Source organism: Sparus aurata, chromosome 22 (genome assembly GCF_900880675.1).
Source record: "Sparus aurata chromosome 22, fSpaAur1.1, whole genome shotgun sequence".
NCBI classification, from domain to species: domain Eukaryota; kingdom Metazoa; phylum Chordata; class Actinopteri; order Spariformes; family Sparidae; genus Sparus; species Sparus aurata.
Window position 1 is genome coordinate 29280022 of NC_044208.1, and position 17693 is coordinate 29297714.

Genomic DNA, 17693 nt, shown 5'->3' on the forward strand with positions numbered 1-17693 from the left:
AAGTAAAAATGGTCACCTGGACCTGTTTGTTCGCTTCCTTCATGGCCTCTCTCTAACTTTCAATCAGAGACTCTTAGCAGGTCTGCTGGGTCAGACAGACAACTGTCCAGAAATCATCCAGAGAGCCATCAACAACCTGAAGAAGATGAAGATTGGTAAGATCTCTCCTGACAGAAGCATCAACATCTTCCACTGTCTGACGGAGATGAACGACCACTCAGTCCATCAGGAGATCCAAGAGTTCCTGAAGTCAGAGAACAGATCACAGAAGAACCTCTCTGAGATCCACTGCTCAGCTCTGGCCTACATGCTGCAAATGTCAGAGGAGGCTCTGGATGAGTTGGACACAAACAAATACAAGACATCACAACAGGGAAAACAGAGACTGATTCCAGCTGTGAGGAACTGTAGAAAGGCTCGGTAAGTCCAGGTGTGATTAACATTAAATATCCTGGTAAAGCTAAAGCCTGAACAAGTATGAAACCTACTTATTGGATCACTTATCATCACCAAGCTCAGATATGAATTGAAATGTAATCGTCTACTCTCCAAAACATTTACTTCAGCCAGGTGAACTCCACCTGAGGCAAATTATTACCCATCAAATGATAATAACTCAATGTTTAGTAGTAATTATAGTATTGATTTAGTAGAAGACACTGAATTAATTTAATTGGAGGTGAAAAGCAGACGGAGTGACTGAATAAAATGCATCAAAGAACAAAATGCACACAAACACATAACTGAGGTAAACACATACAATTGCAGTTACAACCTACAGTGACATAAAGCTTCATGAATATAAATCAACTAAAATCTGACACGTTTACATTACAGTCATTTGGATACTTTTGACCTGAACATCAATGTGCAGCGTTTTTGAGGGCACTAGGGGAGGTTCATTTATTTATTTATTTATTTATTTTCTTGATATAAGACTTGTCTTGGCAGTTACAAAGTGTTGTACACAGGGACTTCCGGTTTGCACCCGACATGGAGTAGCTGCAGGTCCAACACGCTCCATCTGTCCATCCATCCATTGTCAACCGCTTATCCAGAGTTGGTTCACGGTGGCAGCAGCTTCAGCAGCAAGCCCCAGACTTCCCTTTCCTGGGCCACATTGGCTATTTCTGACTGGGGAATCCCCAGGTGCTCCCAGGCCAGAGAATAGATATAATCCCTCCATCTGGTCCTGGGTCTACCTATAGGTCTCTTCCCAGTTGGACGTGCCAGGAACACCTCCCTAGGAAGGCGTCCTGGTGGCATCCTCATCAGATGCCTAAACCAACTCAACTGGCTCCTTTCCACGCAGAGGAGCAGCGGCTCTACTCGGAGTCCCTCCCGGATGGCTGAGCTTCTCACCCTATCTCTAAGGGAGAGCCCAACCACCCTGCGGAGAAAACCCATTTCAGCCACTTGTACCTGCTCATGCAATTGTGACCCATCGCTCATGACCATAGGTGAGGGTAGGGACGAAGATTGACCAGTAGATCGAGAGCTTTGCCTTCCGGCTCAGCTCCCTTTTCATCACAACTGTGCGGTGAAGCGCATGCAACACCACCCCCACTGTTCCGACTCTCCGGTCAATCTCACGCCCCATCATCCCCTCACTCGTGAGCAAAACCCTGAGGTACTTAAACTCCTTCACTTGGGGCAAAGACTCATTCCCCACCTGGTTTAGGCAATCCACCAGTTTCCTACTGAGAACCATGGCCTCAGATTGAGAGGTGCTGATCGTCATCCCTGCTGCTTCACTTTCAGCTGCGAACCGATCCAGTGAGCGTTGTGGATCTAAAGCCGATGGGGCCATAAAGACCACATCATCTGCGAAAACCAGTGATGCTATCTTTAACCCCTCCACACCACGACTGCGCCTCGAAATCCTGTCCATGTATATCACAAACAGGATTGGGGACAAGCACAGCCGTGGCAGAGACCAAAACCCACTTGGAACAAGTATGACTTACAAGTACACGCACGTAGCTCTTGCTTTGAGAATATAGGGATTGGGTGGCCCTGAGAAGGGCCCCCCTCACCCCATACTCCCGCAGCACCTCCAACAGAACATCCCTGTACCCAGCACCTCCCACAAAACATCTCCCAGTCCACTTTTTGACTGGGAGATTGGCCCCCTCCAGGATCCCTGCCAGAGTAAAGAGCTGGTCCGTTGTTCCACGACCAGGACGGAATATGCATTGTTCCTCTTCAATCTGAGGTTCGATTGGCTGGACCCTCCTTTTCAGCACCTTGGGGTAGACTCTCCCAGGCAGGCTGAGTAGTGTGATACCTCTGTAATTGGCACACTCCCTCTGGTCCCCCCTCTTAAAGAGAGGGACCACCACACACGTTTGCCACTTCTTTAGCACCGTCCCCGACCCCCATGCAGTGTTGAAGAGGCATGTCAACCAAGACAGCCCCTCAACACCCAGAGCCTTCAGCATTTCTGGTGGTATTTCATCGATCCCCAGGGCTTTGCCACTGTGGAGTTGTTTGACTACCGCAGCGACTTCACCCAGGGAAATCGGCAATGATACCCCGTCATCCTCCAGCCCTGTCTCCGCTACAGAGGGTGGCTGAGTGTAATTCAGTCACCAAAGTACTCCTTCCATCACCATATGACCTCCTCAATTGAAGCAAACAAGGTCTCATCCTTTCTTTACACATCTTGGATGGTTCCACGTTTCCCCTCCTGAGGTGCCGGACGGTTTTCCAAAAGCGTTTTGGCGCCACCCTAAAGTCCCATTCCATGGCCTCGCCAAACTCCTCCCACACCTGCTGCTTTGCCTCTGCCTCAGCTGCGGCCACTGCTCTTCAGGACCGTCAATACCCCAAAACTGACTCAGGAGTCCCCCGGGACAACATGTCCCTAAAGGGCAGTCCCTTCAGTCGGACAGCTTCCCTGACCACCGGTGTCCACCATGGTGTCCGAGGGTTGCCGCCCCTTGAGGCCTTTAAGACCCTATGGCCACAGGACACAGCTGCAGCTTGATATCCCCAGTCTCCACAGGGATGCTAGAGAAGCTCCTTTGGGGATGGGAGTTGAAGACTTCTCGGACAGGGGCCTCCCCCAGACATTCCAAACTGACCCGCACTACTTATTTGGGCTTACCAGGTCTGTCCAGGGGTTTCCCCTGCTACCGAACCCAACTCACCACCAGGTGGTGTTCAGTTGACAGCTCTGCCCCTCTCTTCACCCAAGTGTCCAACACACATCCTCAGATCAGATGATATGATCACAAAATCTATCACTGACCTTTGACCTAGGGTGCTCTGGTTCCATGTAAACTCATGAGCATCCTTGTGTTTGAACATGGTGTTCATTATAGACAGACCGTGACTAGCACCGAAGTCTAACGATAGAACACCACTCAAGTTAAGATCGGGGAGGCGGTTCCTCCCAATCACGCTCCTTCAGGTATCTCCGTCATTGCCAACGTGCGCGTTGAAGTCTCCCAGTAGGACCACGGAGTCCCCCACAGGAGCCCCATGCAGGGCCCCAGCTAGGACCTCCAAGAATGCTGCATACGCCGAACTGCCGCTCGGTGCATATGCTAAGACACCAGTCAGAGTTTTCCCCCCAGCCCTTAGGCGTAGGGAGGCGATCCTCTCGTCCACCGGGGTAAACTCCAACAAGGCGGCGCTCAGCCGGGGACTTGAGAGTATCTGCACACCTGCCCGGCGCCTGGTTCCGGACGTGGGCCTTTGGTTTCCTCCGGGCAGGGTCTATCGCCTCACACCTCTTGTCTTCCATGGGGTCTTTCCAACATGCTCAGTATATTTTAATTTATTACTTTGAGTAGGACACAACATTTTATCTTTTTGGTGGCGTAACACTGTTGCATATATACTGTAGAACCACTTATGTGTGTTATGGCGAGTAAAACTCGCTAAAAAAAGTCGACCAAGGCAGCAGCGCAAAATTTAGCTAGCCCATCACTCAAGCAAATGCTCATGGCTAATGCTAGCACTACAACCACCCACCACTTGGACCTCCTATCTTTGCCACCTCAACCTGAGGAGAATACTCTTGTCCTGCTACTTAAAGCTGAGACGGATGCTTCTCCTCAACAACTGGCCAATATAATCAAACAAGAGATGGTGACTTTTTGTGCTGAAATCAAACAAGACCTCGAGGCTCTCCGACAAGACACAAAGGCTGACATCATCTCTCTAAAAACAGAGTTTAGAGCTGAAATCGCAGCTATGCGCTCCACACAGACCTACCGTTCGGGAGATCAAGGGCACTCTGAGCCGTCATGATTCCAGCATCACCAGCATGGAGAGCATCATTTTGGAGCTCAAACGGGAGTTGGGGAAATTAAAGGACTGGAATGATGACCTAGAGAACAGAAACCACCGCCAGAATCTGAGGATAATCGGGATCCCTGAGAGCGCAGAAAATGGCAAACCCACTGCATTCATGGCCTCATTTTTTACCGAGGTGTTGGGCAAGGAGATACCGAGCCCTTTGGTGCTCAACCACGCTCACAGAACTCTGGCTGTGAAACCCAAACCTGGCAATTGCCCCAGACCCATGATTGTGCGACTAAACTAGTACTCAGATAAGGACAAGACCCTGCAGTTATCCAGAAACAAAGGCAAACTAAAATTCAGAGAGGTAAGGATCCACAAATTCCCGGATATGAGCGCCGAGCTTAGCTGCCGCAGAGAAGCTTTTAACCCGGTGAAGGCGAAGCTCAGACAGGCGGGCATCAAGTATGTCATGTTTCATCCAGCCGACCTGCGTCTCACATATGACGGCATCTCACACTCCTTCAAAGAACCCTCATACGTGGAAGATTTCCTTACCAGACGGAGTCATCCCTCACCGAAGACAAAATGGTACCGGTATTTCCTGTTATATGTGGATCTCTCCTATAAGAACTCTAACCCATAATGATGCAGCTATTTTTCTGGTACCTCGAACTTAATTAAGTTTTAAGTTTCTTGCTGCCCATCCAAATACCATTATCATTACTATTATCCTTATTACTTATCTATTTCATGTCGTCTTGGACTTGAGTTATGATCAGTCCCTCATTTATTTGATATAGAAAGGAAGAGAGACACTTATTTATTTATTCTGGTATGGGACGTATTTGGATGAACAATAACACATATCAAGAGACTGACTGCATATATTTTTCATGAGTCTGTTTGATCCTAGGCTCAGCTGAGGCACAGTACTAGTATGTTCATATGTTTGCATCTTGATATGCAGCTTACAAGCTCATATCCTCGTTTCTAGCAGACAACAATATTTTATTTGTCTGTGTGTGTGTATACTTAGTTTCCTTTATTATCAGTGGTTCTCCGTGCTTATATCTGGATATTGAAAGCAGGGATTTTAGTTTTTCTTTAACTTTGACTACTATAACATGTAACACTAAGGAAAAGTGTGTTTGTTTTTGTTGTGTTTTTTTTCTTTGCGTATGAAAGTGCAATGGAAGAGTACTGAGTGTATATAGAGCTTCTTACCTCTTATTTGGGGGGAGATAATTCCGGGAAGGGGGCATGATGTTTTTTTGTCTGTATGTTTAACTTTATTATAATTTTTTTGTATGGGTGTGTGGTAGTGTCACCGATATCCTGTGGATGCTTTAACAACAGTCAATTCCCTGCTTACCTCTGATTATGGTTAGTTCAGTGCTCACCACAAGTAATGACGACATTATACAGTGAACTGTATCAGTTGGAACACCAAGGGAGTTAATCACATTATCAAATGTAATAGAGTTTTATCCCATTTCAGAAGTTTTGTTGTTAATATAGCTTTCCCTCAAGAAACCCATCTCACGACCTCCGACCATAACAGATTCTGCAAAGAGTGGGCGGGGCAATTACATCACTCTAATTATCAATGCAAGTCTGTTTAATGTGTCTAATACTCCTTTTATTATGCAAACTTTCACTGCAGACCACTAAGGGAGATATGTTGTAGTCATAGGTACCCTGTATAATATACCTATAATTTTGGCCAATGTAAATGCGCCAAACGGAGATGATGCACACATTTTGAAGGCATTTTTATCCTCATTACCCAATTTGAACACACACAGGCTTATTCTAGGGTATTGTGTATTACATCCAGTATTAGACCGCTCCTCTAGCACCCCCTACAATATAATCAGATCATCATAAGATCAGCAAAGATTATTAATTCCTTCCTTCAAGTATATAATATGACTGATCCCTGGCATTGCCTGTACCCTGATTTAAGACATTATTCATTTTTCTCCCCTGTGCATCGTTCCTACTCGCACATTGATTATTTTTTAATTGATAGCCAGTTGTTGACCTCAGTCAGAGATTGCAGGTATAAAAGCATTGTCATTTCTGATCATGGCCCTGTAGTTTTGCAAATATCCTTCCCTAAAAAAGTTTCTCGACGCCCGTGTCGCTTCACAATGCTTCACTCAGTGATGTTAACCACATAAACACAAATTCTTGTCCACGAGTGATACACCAGATGTGTGCAACTGGAGTAACAATTGATTTTGTTGGGATTCCCTGCTTTCACTCTCCTGTATGAAATCCTGGAAAACAGAATCACGGAATCAGTTTGACATATTTTCAAAATCATAGTATCAAACAATAAACATTCCCCAGTGCAATCATGTTTTAATTTCAAAGTCCATTCATTAGTTTAAATTTAAATGCAACAATCCAGTTGTCTCTTTTTTTCGCACATCAGTGGGCAACATCTCACACATATTCATGAAATCATGTATTTATAAAAATAAACATCACTCTCTTTTAAGCGCAATCATGTCCATCGAATATAACATGCTTTTAACTCATAACTGTAACGGAGGGGAGTGTGGAGTGTTCTAAATAATGGAGGGAGATAATTATTGAATAGGTGCAGGTTCTGAGTGATATCAGGGGAGAGCACGTTGCAGGTGACGTTTCAGGAAACAGAGGGCAAAGACGTAGATGCCGGTGCACACAACCATTTATTACAAGCAGTTATTTTACGAGGGTCGACAATACAGTGATAAAACTCACTGCATGAGGATTAAAAAGGTAGCTGCGTAATTGTCCTTAAAAAGAGAAAGTCTTAACAGGTCGCCAGACCGGGAGAGTTGCGTCACACGGAGTTCAGAGGAGCAGGCTGACAACGGCGTGGGATTTCTCTGGCACCTCGGCTTCTTCCAGCGTCCTGGAAGCCACCTGGAGAGCACAAAATCACTGCCAGTATGGTCATCTTCTAGCACGATGCCTTAGCCTAAGGCTACATACACCGGAGTGTTACTAGTGGCCCGAAGGGATACTCACACGCCAGGCAGAGCGATTAAGCTCTGCCGCTGCGATTGTGACGCGTCGTAACACTCTGGATTTTTCCGGTGTTGTGCCAGAAAACGACTGCTTGCCAAAAAACGACTGAACTAGGTGGCCTCCCCTCATCTTCCTCTCTCCGCCTCGTGTCCCGGTCTCCGCGTCCTCTGTACACCCCCGACCTCGCCACTCTTCTCCCCTTTTTGTGTGTGTTTGCAGGTAAAAACCCCTTGCTCCTCCACCGTTGATTGGCTCCTGCTGAGGACAAGGGCAGAACCTCCAGGTGCAGTGCATTATCACTCTGGTGCGTTCACAGGCAGTGAGACATTTCTAAAAACATGCAATAAAAACTTAAAAACACACGTGAATAAAACCATGCAGAAACTCTTAAAATATACAATAATCAATAAAATATACAGTCATCAATAAAAATTTACAATAATCCATAAAGCATAAAATAATCAAACCCAGTCCCAACTGCCATGTGACAACTGCATTTGTTTTAATACAAGAAATCCACCATTATGTCAGTGTAATAATGTAAATCAAACTTTAACTTAATATTTAAATGACTTTAGAGTCACAACATGAAACACAATATACATGGGGAGAACCGTTCAGCTTATGATGCATTTTCAAACACAGACCAAACATATAACTGCTCCTGCAAAACTTCAGGAGTAATTCTCTTTACGTTGTAAACAGTAGACGGCCCTTTCTTTAACCCTGGCAATCATTCAATACATGTCAGGATACCTCAAAAACCGAAATAAAGACAGCCAGGGATTGAGGACACCAGCAAACAGGATCACACTTTCACAGTAACAATACACACACGCTAAATGGCCGCTAGCGCTAAGCTAGCATTTCACGGTTATAAACGCGGCTCTTCAGCTCGACGACACACATTACAAATCCACCAGCTGACTCATTACAGCTACAGTACACCACTACCCACTTTAGGAGGAAACAGTCTTTCTAAGTTTTACCGAGTACCGACCTGGAAAACAGAATCACGGAATCAGTGAATGAATGAGTGAGCCAGCATCTTCTTCCCCAAGTCTTGGGCTGTGTCCGAAATCACTCACTACTCCCTATATAGTGCACTATACAGTGACTGCGCCATTTTGTAGTGCTGTACGAATGTCTAGTGGGGAATATTATACCCTATATAGTGCACTCAAAGTATCCCACAATGCATCGCCAAAATAAAATAATAAAAGTAAAAGTAAAAAAATAAAAGTAGTGTACAACCGGTGGTCACTAACCAAGCAATATTTACCATCATGCATTGGTGCGGTGCACCGATACCTTCACTTTGGTTCTGCTTTCTTGTGTTTCCCCTACGTTAATATTGTCTTTCACAATAAGATTTGAAATTACATCAAGCATTGAGTAGGTTATTGCTGACATCAATAAAGTAATGTGTAAAAATAATACACTCATGTACATAACAGGTGTGGACCAGGAATAAACAAAAAGTCACATAATATCCTCACATGAGAGGAGTGATTATTTCATACATCACCTGGGAGGGCAGGAGTAGGGCTGGGTATCACCAGGTACCTCGTGATACGATACTATCACGATATTTTGCCCACGATAACGATAATATCACGATACAGCGATTCTGCGATAATCGATATATTGCAAAACATTTCATCCACGATACATCACGATATCTGTGTCACTGAAGGCATTCATAATTTATTGACTGCACTGAATCCATTTCACAGGAATTACAAAACAATGTCAATCAATTTCACATGAATGACAGCCAAGTAAACAAAGAGTATATTGCACAGTGTCTCTTCTTAACACACACACTGACTACAACTGTCATTAAACATCTATATGTGTGGGTTTCAGAGCTACTTAAACCATTTTTAAAATTTTATTTGGCTGTATACCTATGTTTGAATAAAGATAAAGCTGTCCTCCGAAGAGGGGTGGTGGTGGGGGGCCCAAAAAAAAATAAAAAAATGTAAATGTAAATGTTTTTTTACATTTTTAAATATCGATATTTGGCACCGGTGTATCGATAACGTACCTCAAGACGAAATATCATGATATATCGTAGAATCAATATTTTGGCACACCCCTATGCAGGAGTAGAAAGCAGACCAAATTCATGAGCTGGACTGTAAATATTCGACTGCTCCCACCGCTGAACCTTTAACAGAGAGGTCAGCTCTGCAAACAGAGTTCGAGCAACAACTGCTTCAGTCACGCACTAATCTGTAGGAACTCTCAGACAAGGCAGGCAAGGTTCTCACCCGCCCTTATCACAAGGATCCATAAATATGATGGTCAGGGCCCATATTCACAAAGAATCTTAAGGCTAGAAGTAGCTCCTAACAGGTGAATTTAGGAACAGCTCCTAAAAATAATGGGCGTGTCAGTTGTAACTTTAGGACTCCTAATTTCTGAAAATAAGAGTTTTAGGCCTAAAAGTAGCACCTAAGTCTGGGAGACCTTAGAAGTAGTCCAGAGGACTCCTAACTTGCTAAGACCTGGTCACAGCCGAATGTTTTGGAGACGCTAAATAACGGAATTATTAAAACGATGGCGGATGGACCGTGAAGGGATTGAATTTGTGGCTGAGTTGGTGAGGGACGCAATAATGTTCCCAATCAACTGAAACAAGCCAATAACGCCAGAGTTAAAATGTTTGGCAACACTCCGGTATTTGGCTACGGGGAAAATGCAGCTCTTCGCACGGGACTAGTATTACCTGGGGATCTCAAGTGATTTAGAAATTATCCCACCACGTCTGCGTTTCGTGCTGCACATTCGCATGGGATAAGCAAAGTCTGTGGTTTAATTCTAATTTATTGACATTATCTCCCCGGGTCGATCGCACCGGAGCCCTTGCTGGAGCAGCACCACAGTTAGATATAGATGTTTTTAATATAATAACTGGTGAGCCTGTTGAAAGATGGAAAAATGTTCCTTATGCTACCATGCATGCCATCCATCTTATCATCTTTCGAGATTTCGCTCTCCTTAATTTGCACCCAAAATGCTGTCTAAACCTGCATTTATAATTCCCAACGCAGCCTCCATAATTCTCGACCGGGAAAAAGGCAGAAAAAAGGTGTGGAACACACAAAAAACCTTAAGAAAAACATAAAACGACCTGACATGACCTCTGTGTTTGGCGAAATATGGTAGGTAATTTGTGGTAGAATTTTTACTTTACAAATTACAGACATGGCAGATTTCCACATGAATAAAATCACAGAGGACCTCCGCAATTATTAGAAATTACTGGAGGTCCCCAGGTTATACTAGTCCCAGGCGAATAGGGATTTTGTCAATTGAAAAAAGTTGCATTCCATCAATACACAAATTGCCTTTGACACACGTTACAATATACTGGACATTGTTGCGAAATGGCCTGGATCAACACACGATTCCCGAATTTTAATAGAAAGTGGTTTGACGCAGCTTTTCGAGCAATTCACGTTTTTCATCGCAATCTTCTAATTTGTATATTTTTTTGGGGGGGGGGGGGGTTGCACTTAATTCTCCTCAAATACATTTCTTTATCCAATATCTTTTCATAGGCTTTGTCATGGGCATGTAGGCAACTTCCTTATTTTCACTTCATGCATTGCGTAGCCTATATGACTTTTCAATGGGCTGCCCTGTCACTCAACAACCAATCACCGTTGTCACCACTTCTAAGTGCGTCCTTATAAAATGACGTCATCCATAGAAACAGAGAGTTACTTCTAGTTTAGGAGTTCAATGTTTTCATGACTAAAAGTAGGTCTCAGCGGCTTTGTGAATTACGCTTATGAAACAACTCCTACATATAAACTTTTATTCCGATTTAGGAGTACTCCTAACGTTAGATAACAGTCTTTGTGAATACGGGCCCTGGTCTCTAATGATGAGCAGGAGATAGATAATGAGTTATTAATTATTTTATTCTTCCCTTTACACCTCTGAGATGATCATTGACCCTTCCAGGCTGGAGTAATTTTTTCAGAGCATGGATCTATCGCAAATAAGTGACTCATTTATGGAGCAATTAGAAGAACCTCTGTCTCTGGTGGAAACTAGATCAGCTCTTTACAGTATGCAAAATGCTAAAGCTCCAGGTCCTGATGATTCACAGTCGAATTCTTTAAGAGATTTGGAGATAAGCTGCTGCCAATTTTACTCACTGTTTTTGAGGAGTCCTTTGCCAAGGGCCAAGATTCTCTCAGGGTTCTATCTCAGTTATATTGAAAAAGGGTACGGATCCCCTTAGTTGTGGGTCTTACCGTCAGATATCACTCCTGAATGTGGACTGCAAATTGTTTGCTAAGGTCTTGGTTCACCACCTAGAAACTATCCTACCGACAAAGGACATGCTCATTGATTTCAGGAAAAAAATCCAGACACAAGAAGTCAAATTGATCAAAGGTCAAACTGTTCAATGTTCTTGCAAAGCAATCTTATAAATATCTGGGGACGATTATTGACTCTAAACTCACATTCGAAATTAACTGTGAAGCTCTGTGTAAAAAAGGGCATCAGCGTCTGTTCTGTTTGAGAAAACTGAGTCGCTTTCACATCGATAAATCTATCATGACCCTCTTTTACCGTGCTTTTATTGAGTCGGTTTTATTATTCACACTAGCAGCCTGGTTTGGGAACCTCTCTTTGAAAAACAAAAACTCACACCAGATAGTAAAGTGGTCCAGCAGGCTGATTGGTGAGCCACAGCTCAACGTGGAGGCCCTGTACACAAAACAACTACAACGCATATGTGATTCAATTTTAAAGGACAGTTCCCACCCATTGCACATTGACTTTCAGTTTCTCCCCTCTGGGCGCAAGTGCAAAACAAAAAGACACAAAAACAGCTCTGTTTTTGTGCAGCTCTTACACTGAAGAATAAGTAATTACTTTTTTTTTTTGCACAAATGATTGATATTGTTGTGTTTTTTTTTACTTTTACTCTTTGTTGTTATTAAATTTTTTATTCTTTACTTATTTTTTTCATTTTTTAAAAAATCTTACACATTATGTCTGTTTTTACAACCTAAATTATTGTTTTTCTTTTTGTTTCATCTTGCGTATATATATATATATATATATATATATATATATATATATATATATATATATATATATATATATATATATATATATATATATATATTCATACATTTTTTTCCTTCTCATATATTTACTATCGCCACAGAATGACGGAGGACCTCTAAGAATGCTCTAAAAAAACTTTAAGATTCTTCTTTTCTTTTTGTCTTTCCTTTTTTTCTAGCTTTCGCTGTCCTGAGTTTGGATGATGTGTGTGTCTCTATGTTTTCCCATATGTGTGGGAAATGACTCTGCTGCTGCAAACAAAATCTACCTCTGGGTACTAATGAAGGAACTTGAACTTGAACTTGAACCTACCTTCGATGATCTCTCCAGACCAAACTAACTTTATAGAAAAACTTTTCGCGATAGCTTTTGAGCCTCTCGCAGCATCACTGTGCTCTTCACCTGAGATTCGTGGCATATTAAGGAGTGGAAAGAAACATAAGTTATCATTATATGCTGATTATTCATTGTTATACATCACTGATCCCCAGAATACTTTGCTGCATATTATGACTACACTAGATTGTTTTACCAAGCTTTCTGGGTATAAGATTAATGTCTCGAAAAGTGAGCTTTTTCCGTCAACTCTGCTGCACAATCACTCTCTTTTAACTCCTATCATTTTAAGGTGTCTTCTCAGAAATACACGTACCTGGGTATAGTTGTAACTCGGAAAACAGATGTGTTTAAACTTTATTTTGCTACTCTTTTAGAGTGCACCAAGATGGCCCTTGACAGATGGTCTACACTTCCTATCTCATTAGCTGGCAGAATTAACCTAATGAAAATGAACATATTACCCAAATTCTTATACCTATTCCAAACTATACCAATCTTTATCAACAAATCTTTCTTTCCATATCTCAATAAGATTATCTCTGACTTCATTTGGAACAAGAAACCACATCGTGTCTGTAAGGAATTTTTACAAATACCCCAATTTATGGGTGAAATGGCTCTACCTTATTTCTAATTATACTATTGGGCAAGTAGCCTGAGAGCCTTGGCTTATTGGATTCAAACCCATGCTAATAATGAGGCCCCTGCCTGGGTCCAAATGGAGGCTAATGCAAGCCTCCCATTATCCCTTCCAGCCTTGTTGTATTCGGCAATGCCTATCACACCATGCTATGCATTTACTGCACCCCTAGTCTTTCATTCTCTACGTATATTAGCTCAGGAGCGAAAACACCTCATCTGGCAGACTGGCTCGCTTTGTGCCCCAATCGTGGCAAACCATCAGTTTCCCCCCTCACTCAAACATGACTCTTTCTTACTCTGGCGCGATAAAGGTATTGTCTCATTTAAAGATCTGTACTTAGCAGATTCTTTTGCATCATTTTGCCCAGCTCAGAGCTAAATTTGATTTACTAAAATCAAATTTTTTAAGATTTCTACAGGTCCAGGATTGGATTAGTAACCAAACACAATCATATCTTGCAATCCCTGAACAACAACCCATGGATACTTTGTTTCCATCAAAGTGCTGTAAACACATTAAACAGCAAAACAATGAAAGAGTCTCAAGAAAAAGCAAGTGTTACCGCGACAGTTACAAATATAAATATAAAGACGACAGAATGAATAAAACAAACCAAAATCAAACATGAAGATAGAAACATCCACATCAGGGTTAAAGGCAGCTTTATTAAAGTGTGTTTTGGGGGCTGATATAAAATGGGGCCCTGATTCAGCCCCTCTGATCTCCTCAGGCAGGGAAAGTCTGGGGCCTCGTGGACAGAAGGAGCTCAAGATTCAAACTACAAACCTTGTGATCAATGACTGACCAGCTCAGGCTGACCAGCTGACCATCTGAGCTTTGTGATGCAAAATGTATGAATCTGTTTAACAATAAAGTGTCACCTTTTATTATTTTAATGTTCTATTGTCTGTAATCACAGATTTATGAACTGTGATCTCTCAGAGAGTCACTGTGAAGTCGTGGCCTCAGCTCTGAAGTCCAACCCCTCCCATCTGACAGAACTGGACCTGAGTGGAAATGACTTGCAGGATTCAGGAGTGAAGCTTCTCTGTGCTGGACTGGAGAGTCCAAACTGTCGACTGGAGACTCTGAGGTCAGTTCATGTGTTTCTGTGTCGATCTATAAAATTTAAATCCATGCGCTGCGGTGTATGCAGCCTGTTCCAGTCGCTCCTGCTTTTAACTTTGTTTTCAATTTTTCTCCTTTTTTAATTTATCTTACTTTTTCAGTTTTTTTCGTAGTTATTTATTAAGCTACGACCTCTCTAATCATGCTTATGTGGAGAGTTTTTGTTGTTTCGCTTACGGTGGAACCGCTCCTTTCACTCTGCCACTCGACTGTCGCTCAGCAACACTGCGTTGTTTACTACAGGGATCAGCTGATAGAGCTGAAGCCGGCCAGCTTGGCTACGGTGGTGGAGGACATCACCGTAGCCACATGGAGGAAAACACACCGGGGATACAGAGGGAAAGGATCACTACAGCGGAGAAAAGGAGCAAAACCCCGGAGACTTACGGAGAGGAAGACATTAAAGCCGTGTCTCCCATTTCTCATCATGGGCAACGTGAGATCACTCGGGAATAATACGTACGAGCTTGCAGCGCTAAGTCATCAGGAATACCAGGAGTGTAGTCTGATGATTTTCTCGGAGTCATGGCTACACACTGATGTTCCTGACCACAATGTTTCCACAGAGGGCTTCCACACTGTCCATGCTAACAGGGACTGCACTACGAGAGGTAAGCGTAAAGGAGGGAAGCTTGCTGTTTACGCGAACAACAGGTGGTGTAGTCCTGGTCACATTACCGTTAAAAAACCGCATCTGCAGCCCGGATATTGAACTGTTAGCTGTGACGTCATCCACTCTACAATAGCCGGTCTACAGACTGCACGTGCGAGTGCTCTCCTTATAATCTCGGGTGACTTCAACCATGTCTCCATTAAAAAGACACTCCCGAAAATTCACCCATTATGTGACCTGTACAACCAGAGAGGAGAAGACGCTGGACACTAAAAGTCTTCAGATGGTTCAGATTGCTGCAGCTAGAATATTAACACGTACAAGAAAATTTGATCATATTACACCACTCTTAGCATCACTGCACTGGCTCCCAGTACATCTAAGATCAGACTTTAAGGTGCTGCTGATGACATACAATACTGTACACGGCCGTGCCCCGTCGTACATGTCAGATCACATTACACCATGTTCCAACTCGGGCATTTCGCTCTTAAAATTCAGGGCTCCTGATGGTTCCCAGGATCAAGAAGAAGTCAGCTGGCTGCAGGGCTTTTTCCTATCGGGCTCCTTTCCTCTGGAATAACCTCCCAGCTGACATCAGACAATCAGGCTCTGTTGATGCCTCACTTCTTCGATTTAGCCTTTAATTAGCCCTTGATATCAAATGTAAGCTTCTTCAGTGGCTAGGTGTCAGTCTCAATGAGTTCCTATAGTACTGTATCTGTTTATTCTGATCAATATCGCATTTCTCCAACCTTTGTTTTAGTTTTCTGTTACCAGAAGCTGCATAGCTTGCTCCTCCTCCTCCTCTCTCTCCTCCTTCTCTTTCTCCTCCTCCCCTGGGATCATCTACCATTTCCGGGCTCCTGCTGCCTTGAAACACTCACTGATCTGGATCGTCACACCCGGGGCTCTGATGGATCATTGCTCTCCTCTGCTTCACTATCTCCTCATATCTATATTTCTGTCACCTTGATCCCTCTCTCTGTCTATCACTAATTATCTAGTGTGGCCTGCCCTCTTCCAGGTCAGCATGGTGGACAGGAGGTCGTCTGGCTCGGGCTCCACTTGGTGATGCCTCGTCCTGCTCGGTCGTCTCCTGGATCCACTCACTTTACATATAACTTGTATCAGACTTTCTGTTGGTGTAACTTGTAAACCGTGACTTGTTGCTCTTTTCTGTACACGCAACATCTATTGCATGTCCGTCCTGGAACAGGGATCCTCCTCTGTGGCTCTTCCTGAGTTGTCTTCCATTTTTTTTCCCTGTTAAAAGGTTTTTCCATCAACATGTGAAGTTTTTCCTCACTCGAACTGAGGGTCTAAGGACAGAGGATGTTGTTCACTGTACAGATTGTAAAGCCCATTTAGGCAATGTGATTGTGATTTTGGGCTATATAAATAAAATTGATTTGATTTGATTAGATTTGACCTGCTGTTTGCTAACGTAAAGGACGCATAGAAGATCAGATCACAACTTGGTGCTTCTCACTCCTTGCTATGTGCCTCTAATGAAGAGGCTGCCTGTGACCACAACGACAGTGAGGACATGGTCAGAGGACTGCTATGAGGCACTGCAGGGCTGTGTTGAAGTGATTGGAATGTACTCTGTGAGCCATATGGAGAGGACATTGATGGGCTTATTGAGTGCATTATAGACTACATACATTTCTGTGTGGATGGCATTGTCCCAGCAAGGACTGTGCGTTGTTATCCAGACAACAAGCATTGGGTAACTAAGGGGCTGACCAGACCGGTGAAAACAATCTTTTTTTTTCTCCGTCTTCGTCTGCATCGCTTCAAGAATATTTGTGTCCACACGGATCCACTGAAAACCTCCGAAAACACTTCAAATCGTTCATATTCCAGCCTCTAGGTGGCGCTTGACTTTCACCAAAAACGGTGAAGAAGAGACGGAGCATGCGCATTAAGCTTGCGCGCTGTTAACAAACAGAAAGTAGACGGAGAAACCGAACACAACAAGAAGATGATGAAAATGGCTAGTGCAAGGAAACCAGAATCATTTGTGTGGACAGTTAATAAGGTCGAACTGCTGCTGCGACTCACACGCAACTACAAGGCCAGTAAGTAGCAAGAAAGACTCAATATCTTCTGCAGCACGAAGACGTAGTCCGCCATTGTTGTTGTTGTTATGAGATGTTGCAGGGTGGGGCGACAGCGTCATCGTTTTGGAAAGTATGCGGATTCGCCGTCCACATGAGAACGGGAGGGCTGCATTTTCGGATTTCTCCACCCTGAGACACGTTTTCAAAAAAGTGCTTTTTCAGGATCCGTGTGGATGGTCGGCCAAAACGATGCAATACAAGTGCGTTTTTGCAAAAGAGCGTTGTCGTCTGGACGGGGCCTTAAGACATCAAAGCCATTCTCAACCAGAAGAAAAGGGCTTTTAGAGGTGGCAACAGGGAGGAGCTGAGGGACATTCAGAAGGAGCTGAATTCAAAGATCAAAGAGGCTAGGGACGGCTACAGGAGGAAGCTGGAGAGGAAACTTCAGCAGAACAACATAAGGGAGCTATGCTCTGCCCTCCTCTCACTACGGAATCCAAATCTCCCCCTCCTCAACCTGCACTGT

At 43.5% G+C, this 17693-nt stretch overlaps 1 protein-coding gene across 1 annotated transcript in view; it reads left to right on the forward strand.

Moving 5' to 3' along the window:
* Positions 1 to 205: 205 nt before the first annotated feature.
* LOC115573861 (ribonuclease inhibitor) overlaps positions 206 to 17693 on the forward strand; it is a gene marked incomplete at its 3' end in the record, with an annotated part of 41634 nt that continues 24146 nt past the window's right edge. Inside the window, exons 1-2 of the mRNA XM_030404908.1 lie at positions 206 to 420; positions 14280 to 14453. Coding sequence (XP_030260768.1) covers positions 206 to 420; positions 14280 to 14453 — 389 coding nt within the window. The remainder of the gene's footprint in view (positions 421 to 14279; positions 14454 to 17693) is intronic.